Source organism: Lagopus muta, chromosome 15 (genome assembly GCF_023343835.1).
Source record: "Lagopus muta isolate bLagMut1 chromosome 15, bLagMut1 primary, whole genome shotgun sequence".
NCBI classification, from domain to species: Eukaryota; Metazoa; Chordata; class Aves; order Galliformes; family Phasianidae; genus Lagopus; species Lagopus muta.
The window spans coordinates 13,956,138-13,968,804 of record NC_064447.1 but is presented as its reverse complement, the minus strand read 5'-3'; the positions used below and the strand labels follow the sequence as shown (position 1 = coordinate 13,968,804).

Here is a 12,667-nt window from a genome sequence, read left to right as displayed (position 1 = left end):
TTCTGCAGAGCGTGCAGCAGGCTGCTTGTTCAGTGATGCTCTTGGTAGCCAACGAACCGACTTCTGTACTACCTTTGTTCTTAAAAACAGGTCTGTTGTTTGGAGAGAAACTGAAAAGTCCAGTTTCTGAATACGTTGCTTGTAAACTTTGCCATCATGCTTCTAAGAGCAGTGGGGGGAAGGCTGGATGCTGGACTTGGCTTTCTTGCTGATAAGTTGTTACGCTTTGTAACAAAAGGCAGTGGTTGAGATTCCATGTCATTAATGGTTTACTGGACTTGCTTAAGGAGCGCATTTTCAACAGTGATTGTTACATTTGGCTTATTCAAATAGGAAGCATTTTGTGTTTGTATCTAAGGGCCAGCCTGTGCAAAGTAAAGTGGTGCTCAAGTATGGAAGTTGAAAACATGCATCCATTAACTGTTGTTTTTTGTGGTCTCCTAAAAAATCCCAGCAGCTCTTGATTTATTTAATTATTTCTTGATTTAAACAGCAACTCCGGAAATTAGTGCTTGAAATAATCCACAGAATACCAACAAATGAGCACCTTCGTCTTCATACCAAGAATATCCTGTCTGTGATGTTTAGATTTCTAGAGGTATTTATCTTTGCTTATGGGTGTGTGTGTATATTTTGTTTTAAAACTGTTCCAGATTTGCAGAAAGTTCTACTTCATCTCCAGAATGGCTGGGGGTGGGTTTTTGAGAGTAACTGCATTGGCTGTGCTTCTGGAGCAAGAGTGGAGCAACATTCTGCTTAGCCTTTATCAGTGCAATTACTGTCTGTAGGATTTCTGATTTCTTCAAGTTCTCTTTTTTCTCCCTTTCTTGGCTTTTAATTTTGCAGGGAGCTGTTCTTTATTGCTTACCTTAGACAACATTACATTTATGCGCATTTTTTTGCTTAGCTTGTGTAGATGCAAATGCTTTGTTCTGGAGACGTAGATCTGCTTCTTACTCAGCACTGAAAACATTGTTACTCGAAGCCTGCCAAAAATAACATGTTATATTTGGGGATGTCTTGGTGTGCAAATGGCTCCACTTGTGCTTCTGTCTGCGATGCGTAGTCAGGTCTGATGGTGTTCAGCCATTCTGGTTTTTGTTCCAAAAGGGATGAATTTAATTTATTTTCAGCCTTCTCCAGAGGTTACAGGGTAAAGTTAGATCAAATTAAAGGCATCTTGCTCATGCAAATCTGCAGTAATGGAATGATGAGATAACTGTGCTTTTATGGGGTTTTGAAGTTGAAGAATGCAATGGTAGACTCACTGAAGTTCTGTTTTTTATCAGACGGAGAATGAAGAAAATGTGCTGATCTGCTTAAGAATAATAATTGAATTGCACAAACAGTTCAGACCAGCAATCACTCAAGAAGTAAGTGATCAATCGTGCTATGTTACTCCCATGCTCTTTTCAGAATTGCTGTGTGTTTTATTTCTGCTGTCATTTTCTGTTTGTTGACCTCTAGTAACCATATATTAGAAAACCAACAGCAAAAAAACAACCCTCAAATACTTCATAGAAGAGGATTGCACAGTGCTAAGCAGTCCAACACCCTGTGGAGGGTAAAAAACCAACAAAACAAACTGTTAAAGTCTGGTTGCTTTCACTTCAGGTGTTTATGGGTACTGTGTTAGCATGGGAGCATCTCCAAAAAGGATAAAACACCCTCAGAGGAAGAGAGAATTGGTGCCTTTTTGGTTTGTGAAAGAAAAATCCTGGAATATTATCGTCTCTTATTTCCTCTTCTCTTTCCACACTTGTGTCACTCCTGTGTCTCAAGAAGGAGTTTGCATGAAAGTCTGTGTTTTTCTTCTTTTGCTTTCTTTCCTTGATTTCTTTTTTTTCCCTCAGAAGACTTGATTATTTTCTAGTCATTATTCCTATTTGTACCACATTGGGAAAATGTTGAGGTTATAGTCAAATTAGATTCTTTCCAAGTCAGTTCAAGTTAATGTGAGTGGAACAAAATAGACTTGGAGAACTTCAGTATCCCTTTTAGATGTCACGAAAAGTGAACTCTAGTGGTGGCTAAAGGTTGCATGTAGTTGTACTGCTGCTAATACAGGCATTGTAAAATTGTAAGTTTTTGGCTGTGTGGTGAAGCACCTTTTTCTTTCCTAGATCCATCATTTTTTGGACTTTGTGAAGCAGATTTACAAGGAACTTCCTAAAGTTGTGGTGAGTTTTTTATTTCCCAAATCACCCTTGCTGTAGTCAGGGAACTAAATCCTCTGTCTTAATTTTGCCTCTAAATGAGTTAATTACTTCTACATCTAATGATTCAGTTAGTTTTAAGAAAAATATTTAACAGAAATACTCCACAAAACAGAGAAATTTAGACTTTGATTTAGAAAATCTTGTTTTTGTAGTATTAACAGTGTGAGAAAACCAAGGTTCATTTGTTTAATAAAATACCATTCTGTTGGCTTCACCAATCTCCAAATTTTGGTTGGTTTTTTTTTGTTTTTTTTTTGAGGGAAGGCTGCACGACTTACCTTCCAGTAGAGTTCTTCAACTTGCCTGATCTCTGGAGGCCGTTGCCTGTTCTTTCTGTCAGATTACAGCTGTCTGCTTCAGTGTTTTTCTTTTCTGCTTCCTGCTGTATGGGAGCAAAACATTATGGGGGATGCAGTCCCAGCAACCGTCTGGAGTGAAGGTCCTGTGTAGGAGAAGATATCTACAATGAGCTGTGGGGAAAAATTATGTGGAAGAATTGCCTGGACTGTAACTAGCATGACTGTATTTCTCTTCTGCTCTTTGTCTGCTTCTAGGGTCGGTATTTTGAGAATCCTCAGGTGATTCCTGAGAACACTGTTCCTCCTCCTGAGATGGTTGGCATGATTACAACAATTGTGGTGAAGGTGAACCCGGAGAGAGAAGACAGTGAGACAAGAACTGTAAGTATTCGAACTGAGAATGCAGTAGGCTCTTTTGGTTGGTTTTGTGTATCAACCTGTATTTGTAGAAGATGATTGAAACCTGTCATATATTTGCTTTGCAACCACAGGATTTTTTATTTAATGTGATTACCGAGTGGCTTTGTGCCCCTTAAATCTTCTGTAAGTGTATCCATTAAAATGAGCAGTTTCTTTAAAAATGCATTACGAGCACTTTTAAAAATCAACAAACTGTTTATAAAACATGTATTCTCTTTTCAGCATTCTATAATACCCAGGGGATCTTTATCCCTGAAGGTCTTGGCCGAGCTACCTATTATTGTTGTTCTTATGTATCAGGTTAGTACGATGTTGTGTTTTGCACCTAAACACTTCTGGTTACTCAGTTGTTGTGTAACTTCTCATGGCAAAATGTAACCAATATTGAGATTAAAATATGGTGGAATAATAATACTGTGAGATTTTTTCATTGTCTTCATTAGCTTTCAGATATGTTGCATGCACGAATGAGTTGCATGTTTCTCTTGTTTCTCTAATTATGCTGTTTTTTTCTTTTTTTTTTTTAAGCTCTACAAACTGAACATTCATAATGTGGTAGCTGAATTTGTGCCCTTGATTATGAACACTATTATAATTCAGGTTTCTGCTCAAGCCAGGTAAAAGTAATTCAGTACTGCTTTGATGATATATGGAATAAACTTCCTTAACCTGCTATTCAAAGTTACTTGAAATATTTTTATCTTAGATGCTTTGAGTTTTGCTTCTAGTCTTAGTGCTTTTAATCTCAAAAATAGCAATGATTATTTGATGTAAAGTTGTCCTGCAGTGACACTTTTGTACTTGAGGTAATGGGCAGATTTGAATATTTCCATTATGTGTCACTGAGAAGATTCATAGTTATGAGCTGCCTCCCGATTTATTGTTTGGTAGGCATTTTTTTAAAATGGAGCTTCTGACAGAAATAGATGTTAGCACAAATAGTGCTCCATGTGATGGAGACCACACGGCTGGGACTTTGGAGCTATTTGTCTTCAGGGAGCCACCAATGTTACAGTCTTGCTTTTCCAAGTCTAGCTTGTGTGCAGCCATGTGGTGTTGCAGATGTGGGCACTGTTTGGCCTGATTCAGAGAGATGTTTCTAAGGAGCAACAATAGTGCAGAGCAGTGCAGCAAGATTACTGTCTCTGTCTTTCCCTGTCTGCTCAGATGATCTGCATAAGTGGTTGAGACTTGAAAGACGTGCAAGGCTTTGGGAAGGAATATTGCTTGGAGAAAAATGGCCCCAGCTAGGGGAAGAGAGGCAGCTGTTTGGTGCCTGTGTATTAGCTTGGTGTTCTGCAGGGGGTTGAAAATTGTGTGGTTGCTTCAGGGTTGTGCATTTCTACTTGAAGCATAAAATGTTGGGTAAGTGGGCTCTCCCATCATGAATTTATTTTCTTATGGAGCAAGAACTTCAGTTTAAGGTGATGTAATTTGATACTGCCATGAATTTTCTGACCAAAGGTATTAAGAAGGGGGAGAAGAATAACCACTGTTCAATTTGATTTCAGGCAACATAAACTTTATAACAAAGAACTGTATGCTGATTTTATCGCTGCTCAAATTAAAACCTTGTCTTTTTTGGCTTACATCATAAGAATTTACCAGGTAGGCTGCATTTTTGTTACTTCGCTACTCTTAAATAAAACAGATCTCTCATTACTTTGTGGTGGGAAAGCCACCTGTGTGAGTGCTGTCCTTCAAGGGTTGGAGAGAAGAACAATTGGGTAGTAAACCTGGCCATCTGTAGAGCTGTACTTGGTTATCCTTTCAGAAGTGTTCTGATGTGAATGCAAAATAAAAGCATGTATGGAATGGCTACTGTATTTTATTTTTACAAGCAGACTTCCTGGAGAGAAGTCACTGAATTTTAATTCAATGTTGTATTGGAGATGTGAGAGAATTTTAAAGTAGAGTATAATAATGATTGTATTTTCATTATTTTTGTAGGAATTAGTGGCTAAATATTCTCAGCAAATGGTGAAAGGAATGTTGCAATTGCTCTCCAACTGTCCAGCAGAAACAGCACACCTCCGGAAGGAGCTTCTGATTGCTGCTAAGCACATTTTAACAACAGACTTGAGGAGCCGTATGTACTGCTTTTTTATAGTGTATCTGTGCATTGAAAAGATTTCAACTATTTCTGTGTATTTAGGAGGTACATTTGTGTACCTTTTGGTGTGGGCTATTACATATTTCTCATTACTTTGGGAAGTGAACTTTGCTTTCAGTTCTGTTCTTTTTGGGTGCCTCTCTGTACTTGAGGTTCTGCTTTTTACTGCACTTTGTGTTATAGAAGTGGGATCGTTCAGCCCTTCCTGTCATTGCCATTATCTGCCCTTAGGGTGGAGTGAACTAATCGTTCAGTGACCCATTTGAATTCTATATTTAGAAAGAAAAGAAAAAAAAGCTTCTTGGACCTTGCTTTTTCATCTGAGTTTGTTACTGATAGCTCTTCAGTATCCCAAGTTCCATATATTCTGTCTCACATTTTGGGATAGAGCTTGCATGATGACACACAAAGCAGCGTTTTCATGGGCAGTAACTCGTCAGTTGCTTCTAAAAAGTTCTGTGAAGTTGAGATTAATGGAACCACTTTTTCCAGCTGTAGCTGTTCTCGTTGTACCCATAGGGTTGCTTTGAGTGTTCTGTAAAGTTACTGAAGGAGCAAGTGCCAATAGAGCTGTAAGAGTTTGATTGAAAGTTTACACGTTTCAGGAGTAAATTTTATTGTCAAACTTTCGTTTCAGTATGTACAGTGAGTTACTTAATGCTTAACAAATTTATTTTAACTCTTTCTTTGCTATTCATTACATTTAGTTTTCATATTCTTTCTTTTTTTTTAATTGTAGAATTTATTCCATGCATGGACAAACTGTTTGATGAATCTATATTAATTGGCTCTGGATATACTGCCCGAGAGACACTGAGGTATGGCAGAAAGGTTGGAATGTCTTCCTGAGTGCCTGCCGTGGCTTTCTTTCAGGGTTTGCTAATATTTACCACAACGTCTGCACAGAGTTTTAAATCTTTATATAGCTCATTTTCATGAGATCATGAGTAATCAAGGATTAATTGTGAAAAAGCTTACCAGCACTGCTTCCCATGACATGAAACATCTGAATTGTCATGGAGATGAAGTCGTGTGCAGGGGATGTTCAGCAGCGGGTGAATAAAGATCCAAGTAGTTCTAATATTGGCCTTGTGGGATGGATTAATGCTTCTTTGGTATGATACAGATTTTAATGCTCTTGTGTAATAGAAAGAAACTCAAAACAATGTGTTTGCATATAAAAACAGAAAATTGTAATTGAGAATCTTGAAAATAGATCCAGGCGGTGATTATTGGTCGAGTCCAATTAGCAGCTGTTATAATTGTCCTCAATGTGTTTTGTTTGTTTCTTGTTTTTCCTGGCAGGCCCCTGGCATACAGTACACTGGCAGACCTGGTGCATCATGTCCGGCAGCATTTACCTCTCAACGATCTCTCCCTTGCTGTCCAGTTATTTGCCAAGAACATTGATGATGAGTCGTTGCCTAGCAGCATCCAGACAATGTCCTGCAAGCTCCTGCTAAATTTGGTAGACTGTATCCGGTCTAAAAGTGAACAGGAAAATGGAAATGGTAGAGATATTCTCATGAGAATGTTGGAGGTACTGACGTGTTTAAAGTTCTTGATAATGTATTGAATAGCCTAATTAATATTTTGTAGTATATTACCAATCACATCTTACTCCCTCCTTTCTTCAGAAATGAGGATATACCTAAACAGTGTGTTAACACTTTGTAGTACACTCAGATATATTTGCAGTTATTTGAGCCATTCCAGAAATACAGTTGTAGATCTTATTGGTCTAAGTATGTTAAGCTGAAGGATTAGAATTAGAGATTTAGAATCATCTTTAATTCTGAAGTAGGAACTTACTTTCCTTTTTTTCTCTTCCCCTCTCCACTCTGCTCTTCTGTGTCCTCTCTTCCCCATCCCCACAGGTGTTTGTTCTGAAGTTTCACACCATAGCACGATACCAGCTTTCAGGGATTTTTAAAAAATGCAAACCACAGTCTGAGCTCGGAGCAGCCGAGGCTGCATTGCCTGGAGTGCCAACAGCAGCAAATGCAGCACCTGTTCCTGTTCCATCTCCTGCCCCGGCCACTCCGGTGGCCCCTGCGCCCGTACCTGTGTTTGAAAAGCAGGGGGAAAAAGAAAAAGAAGACAAGCAGACTTTTCAGGTCACAGACTGCCGAAGCTTAGTGAAAACTTTGGTCTGTGGTGTGAAGACAATCACGTGGGGCATAACGTCATGCAAAGCTCCTGGTGGTAATGCTGCATAATGTTTAGTTGCTCTTGACTTCTAAAATTCTGCAATTAAAACTCTAGCCAAAAACAAACAAATAGTATTTTTAGTATGTAACTGCTGATGTGTTTTTTTTGTCTCCTTTCAGAGGCACAGTTCATTCCCAATAAGCAGTTGCAACCTAAAGAGACTCAAATCTATATAAAACTGGTAAAATATGCAATGCAAGCTTTGGATATTTATCAGGTATGCACTCTGACCCCATGCCATGTCTATTTTATGCAGTTTCTGTGTTAGATCGCTTAATAGTTGTTTGTCAGCTAAAATACAGTTCACACTTGTAGTATATTTTCATGAAACCTTTCATTTCTGGGCCATGTCTAGTGGGAAATTGTTTGAATTTCAGAGTACTTATCACTTGCAAGGAGCAGATTATTTTCATAACAGTTATTATTGGCTATATTTAGGCTGGCAGGTCAGACTAAAAATCTTTTTTATGTGGTAGATTAAATTTCTTCTCCAAAGAGATTTTTTTAAGTTTAGTTACCAGCTGAAGCATTCCCTTGGCACGTGTTTATCTTTAGAAGTTACAGAAAGTGTTGCTGAAATGTAAACGTGCATGATTTAGAATTCAGTAGCTTTACAAATGCAGTGTGATATCTGCTGTTGTTTTTTTTGCACTCCTCACTGTGATTTTGAAGTCTGTGATCTTCACACTCCATTTTCATATATTTATTGTCAATGTTGGCTTTTGTGACTTCTAGTTGTATGGGAATTGCATGTGAAACTTGTATAACATGAGTTTTACTCAAGTCCTTCTTTAGGAATAGCAGGGACAAGTTGCTACAGTTCTGTAACTGATCGATTCATTTTCTCAATTGCCATAGGTTCAAATAGCAGGAAATGGACAGACGTACGTTCGAGTAGCCAACTGTCAGACAGTCAGAATGAAAGAGGAAAAGGAAGTTCTGGAGCATTTTGCTGGTGTATTCACAATGATGAACCCATTGACTTTTAAAGAGATCTTTCAAACTACTGTTCCTTATATGGTGGAAAGAATCTCAAAAAACTATGCTCTTCAGGTATCACGTTTGTTGTTGTTTTTCTTCTCCAGTTGATAATAACCAGCCTGTAGAAAATGCCTCCTGCCTTGGAGTACCTGAGGCTGGAGAGGAATTATTAAGTAATAATGTTGAAATTAGCATGAAAGAATTGAAACGTTTTATAAAAAGACACTGCAAAGATGGGTCTTCAAAAACTTTCCAGGTTAAGTCATGAAATACAAACACGAGCACCTCAAGCTGGTACTTTTATTCCAAGGAGTATTAAATGTTATGGAATTCCTGTTTCTGAGTGAGATTGTTGTGTCAGCGTTCTGATCTAGCACTTAGCAGAACACAATTTCTGCAGCACACATTTAAAATTTAAATTTAAATTATATGCACGGTTCTTTTCCATCGAGGATAACATGAATTGTGTGCACAGCAGGGAAGTTGGGGTGGAGAAGCAGAATCTGGTCGTATTTTTTAATTGGCAGTGTATGAATCCCTCTGTTATTGCAGCAGCATTAATTCCTCTGTGGTTTCCTTCTATAGATAGTTGCCAACTCCTTCTTGGCAAATCCTACCACCTCTGCCCTCTTTGCAACAATTTTGGTAGAGTATCTTCTGGACCGACTGCCGGAGATGGGCTCTAATGTGGAACTCTCCAATCTGTATCTCAAGCTGTTCAAGTTGGTCTTTGGCTCCGTCTCGTTGTTTGCTGCTGAAAATGAACAAATGCTGAAGGTAAAGGTCATTTCGATTTAAAAAAATAAATAAATCTGTTTTCACTCTTAATGTATTCTTCAGATGTTTGAAGAAACTCAGCTTTACTCTCTGTATCATTTGATAGTCTTTTCATCTTTGAACCACTGTTAGCACCATTGTTCAAGCAAGCAATCCGTTACTGCTTTGTTTATGAGGCAGTTTCTGTGAATGTTTGGCACTGCAGTGGTGTGCTAATTCTGAATCTGAATGGCTGAGATGCAAGTAGCCTGGTTGGGATTAGCACCTACTTCATAACTTTATGGTCAGGACAGTTACATATCTCGTGCTTTTTTTGTCTTTGCCTTATTAACGTGGGGATTTTGCTTAGACTGTCACTTCTGTGTGGTAGTGACTGGTTAATTCACATCATGTTTGGTGACACGGACCTCTTGAGTTAAAAAGTTTTGGGATGTTGCCAAAGTCTGCATTGAGGAATTCTACCTTTCTGTTAACAACATGTTGCTTGTTCAAAAAAACTTGTTTTATGTTGAACACAATTATTTCTCTTAATAAGATTAGAAATAATGTGTTCTGAGCTTGAAGCTTTCTTAAAGCTGTGAGAAACAGCTGCCTATATAACAGAAAAACTTTAAAACGTTGGTCGAACACTGCTCCTTCTCTCAACATTTATCTCAATTTCCCTTTCCCTACCTTAAAATAAACACAGTTCCTGATAGAGGCAACTATATAAAAATGGTTTCTCTGCTCAATCATTTGTTATTGCAGGATTAGTTCAGTATTTTCAGGGCAGAACAGAGTAGGGATGACTGCTTTTCCTGATTCTTTGGAAGATTAATATGAAGCAATGTTCCTAAGGAGGATGAGGCAATATTCATATAATTTTGGTTTAATTCTTCTACCATCAGAGTCAAGGTCATTTGGATTTTATAAGCTGGAGGTCCCATTTTAGGGATGTGATTTACTGCCTTCACAGTTTCACGCTTCTGTTACATTTTTGTTTCAGCAGGATTGATGATGTGGGCCTTGGGTAGACAATTAAATTGAACGATGAAGGCTCCCTGCAGCATTTGTGTAACAATGTGGAGCACTTTTAGATGTGAATTAAATCCAGAACTGTGTCACTGTTTGTACCTGCTCTGGGAGGATCCCTGTGTTTCTCAACTGTTGTTAATGATTCCTGGCACTGTTGAAGTCCTCTGGTCTGTGAGGCTGCTGACCCTCACTGTTCTGGTTCTGGAACTGTTTCTTTCCTTTATAAAAGTTAGTTTTTAAAGTAATACTACTGCATTCACCAAAAAATAAGAATTAATGATGAAGTTAGATCTGCATTAAACTAATATGGTGAAATATCTTCTGTTGTCATTCTGACGCTGCTGGCATTTCTGCTACCCATCCTTAGGAGCTCTAGAGCAAATGTGTTTCGTAGTGTTTGATTTGTGGGTTTCTGTTTTAATACAGATTGTGCTTGGAGTAGCAAGCAGACTTGCTTGTTTGGCTAATGTGAAAGCAGTATTTAATTGATGAATGCTATGTGTTCTTGGTCACACTTCCTCAGTAGCAGTATAAAATTAGGATGGTATCAGAGTACTCGGAGAAACCGAAGGGTTTTGATCTGAAGAAGTTGTCTCATGTAAAGTCTTACACTGCAGCGATGATAAAATTGATGATTTATTAATCTTAAAGCTTTATTTTCTTATAGCCACATTTACACAAGATTGTGAACAGCTCTATGGAACTTGCACAGACTGCCAAAGAGCCCTATAACTATTTCCTGCTGCTCAGAGCACTGTTCAGATCTATTGGAGGAGGCAGTCATGATCTGTTATATCAAGAATTCTTGCCGCTGTTACCAAACTTACTGCAAGGTAGAACAATACCTTTATTCCCCCTCCCAGTTTCTGATCTTTTTATGTACATAGTACTCATAAAGTTATGTTGTGTAATTTAAGAGAAGAAAACGACACGAAACCAAACGTAGCTGCTGGTTTTGAGCTTAGCAGTTGATTAAATAACTTGGACGTGGCTTATTTTCATTTTCTGTCAGCTGCTTCAGGCTCCATAGTTCTGGCTGCTTCACAACTGCTGCTGCTTGTTTCCTGCTTTCTGTTGTGGGGCTGTTGGTTTTTGTTTGCTTGCTGTTTTGAGCTGTGGGGTGGCAGGAGGAGCAAGGTTGCCAGGCTGTCACTGCTTCTGAGGGAGGAGCACTGCTGAGAGGCTCTGGCTCTTCTGTAGTTGTGGGTGTGTTGTGTGCACTTGCTGCTGTGTGACAAATGTATGTGGGGGTTGTGTTTCTAGCAAGAAATAGGAAAATGAATGAGTCTTGATTAAATGAGCTTATGTGCTTGTGAAGGCCGTCTTCCAGAGACGCTGGATATGACCAAGGGAATGGGGAGAACTACTTAAACCTATGGAGAAGCTAATCTGAACGACTTTGGGAAAGCAAAATCTGTGGTTTCCCCTACATCTGCAGGGGGAACCTGCTATTGTAGTTAGCAAATATTTCTCTTACATTTAAATCGTTATGTAAAATATGTGACAGTGTAGAGCTGCTAGCCAAGGTTGTGGAATATATGAAATCTTTTGCTGGGTGGGGGGGAGAGAGTTGGGGCACATATTTTGTCTGTATGGAAGAGTGGATGGGCATTCACATAAACATGTTATGTGTTAATATTTATTTTCAGGAGCCCGCATATTTTAGAAGCAAGAAGATTTCAAATTTATATTGAAGTGAAGTTGAGGCTTGGATCAGGCTGTCTTTTTGCTTTCATCCACTCTATTCAAATGCTGCTTTATTTTGACACTTATTTGATATTCAGTTCTAGTGCACACACAGATCTTCTTGTATGTACATATACTTACAAAGTACATATACTTACACTGTGTAGAGTCCAGAGATGAAATTTGTCTTTATGATGGTGTTATGTTTTCTAAATACATTGCTTAGAGATAAATAAGCTTGCTGTACTTGAAAATGTCAGGTTATTTTGAGCTTAGGAAACAGTGACTTCTGAACATTGAATTGTGGACTGTTGTTTTTTTTCTTTTGAACGTGTAATTTATCCATGATTTTCAGGACTTAATATGTTGCAAAGCGGCCTTCATAAACAACACATGAAAGACTTGTTTGTGGAGCTGTGCCTCACTGTGCCGGTCCGTCTGAGCTCACTGCTGCCATACCTGCCGATGCTCATGGATCCCTTGGTGTCAGCTCTCAATGGATCTCAGACCCTGGTTAGCCAAGGCTTAAGAACACTTGAATTGTGCGTGGATAACTTGCAGCCAGACTTTCTGTACGATCACATTCAGCCGGTTCGAGCTGAGCTTATGCAGGTAAACCACATTTTTTCCCATTAAACCACAGGAGGTCGTCAATTCACTACATGTTAGAATGTTAGTGGAATTCTGATTATGAGAACTGGAAAAAACTGTCATGGGAAGCATAGCTGTCTGATTTGTATGCGAAGCACTATTTGGTGTTGTGCAACTGAAAACTGAAACATTTAAAAGTGAATGAATCTTTTCTTCAATACCTCCTGGTAAGAAGTTAAAATTAAGGCTTGGGACTCTGTAGGAAGAATACTGCTACCTAAGATGAGTTGGAATAGAAAATGATGAAGATCTGGTAAGATTAGTTACCTAGTTACCTTCAGCATGCTGTGATTGAC

At 38.6% G+C, this 12,667-nt stretch overlaps 1 protein-coding gene across 5 annotated transcripts in view; it reads left to right on the top strand.

Moving 5' to 3' along the window:
* The window catches only part of LOC125700751 (transformation/transcription domain associated protein), a 73,171-nt gene that overhangs the window by 3,463 nt on the left and 57,041 nt on the right, over nt 1–12,667 (top strand). For all 5 annotated transcript variants that reach the window (XM_048961880.1, XM_048961878.1, XM_048961879.1 and 2 more), the window contains exons 5-20: nt 494–598; nt 1,290–1,373; nt 2,124–2,180; nt 2,774–2,899; nt 3,161–3,238; nt 3,467–3,555; nt 4,450–4,546; nt 4,889–5,027; nt 5,791–5,869; nt 6,357–6,591; nt 6,929–7,256; nt 7,382–7,479; nt 8,121–8,315; nt 8,829–9,020; nt 10,702–10,867; nt 12,076–12,332. In XM_048961880.1, coding sequence (XP_048817837.1) covers nt 494–598; nt 1,290–1,373; nt 2,124–2,180; nt 2,774–2,899; nt 3,161–3,238; nt 3,467–3,555; nt 4,450–4,546; nt 4,889–5,027; nt 5,791–5,869; nt 6,357–6,591; nt 6,929–7,256; nt 7,382–7,479; nt 8,121–8,315; nt 8,829–9,020; nt 10,702–10,867; nt 12,076–12,332 — 2,325 coding nt within the window. The remainder of the gene's footprint in view (nt 1–493; nt 599–1,289; nt 1,374–2,123; nt 2,181–2,773; nt 2,900–3,160; nt 3,239–3,466; nt 3,556–4,449; nt 4,547–4,888; nt 5,028–5,790; nt 5,870–6,356; nt 6,592–6,928; nt 7,257–7,381; nt 7,480–8,120; nt 8,316–8,828; nt 9,021–10,701; nt 10,868–12,075; nt 12,333–12,667) is intronic.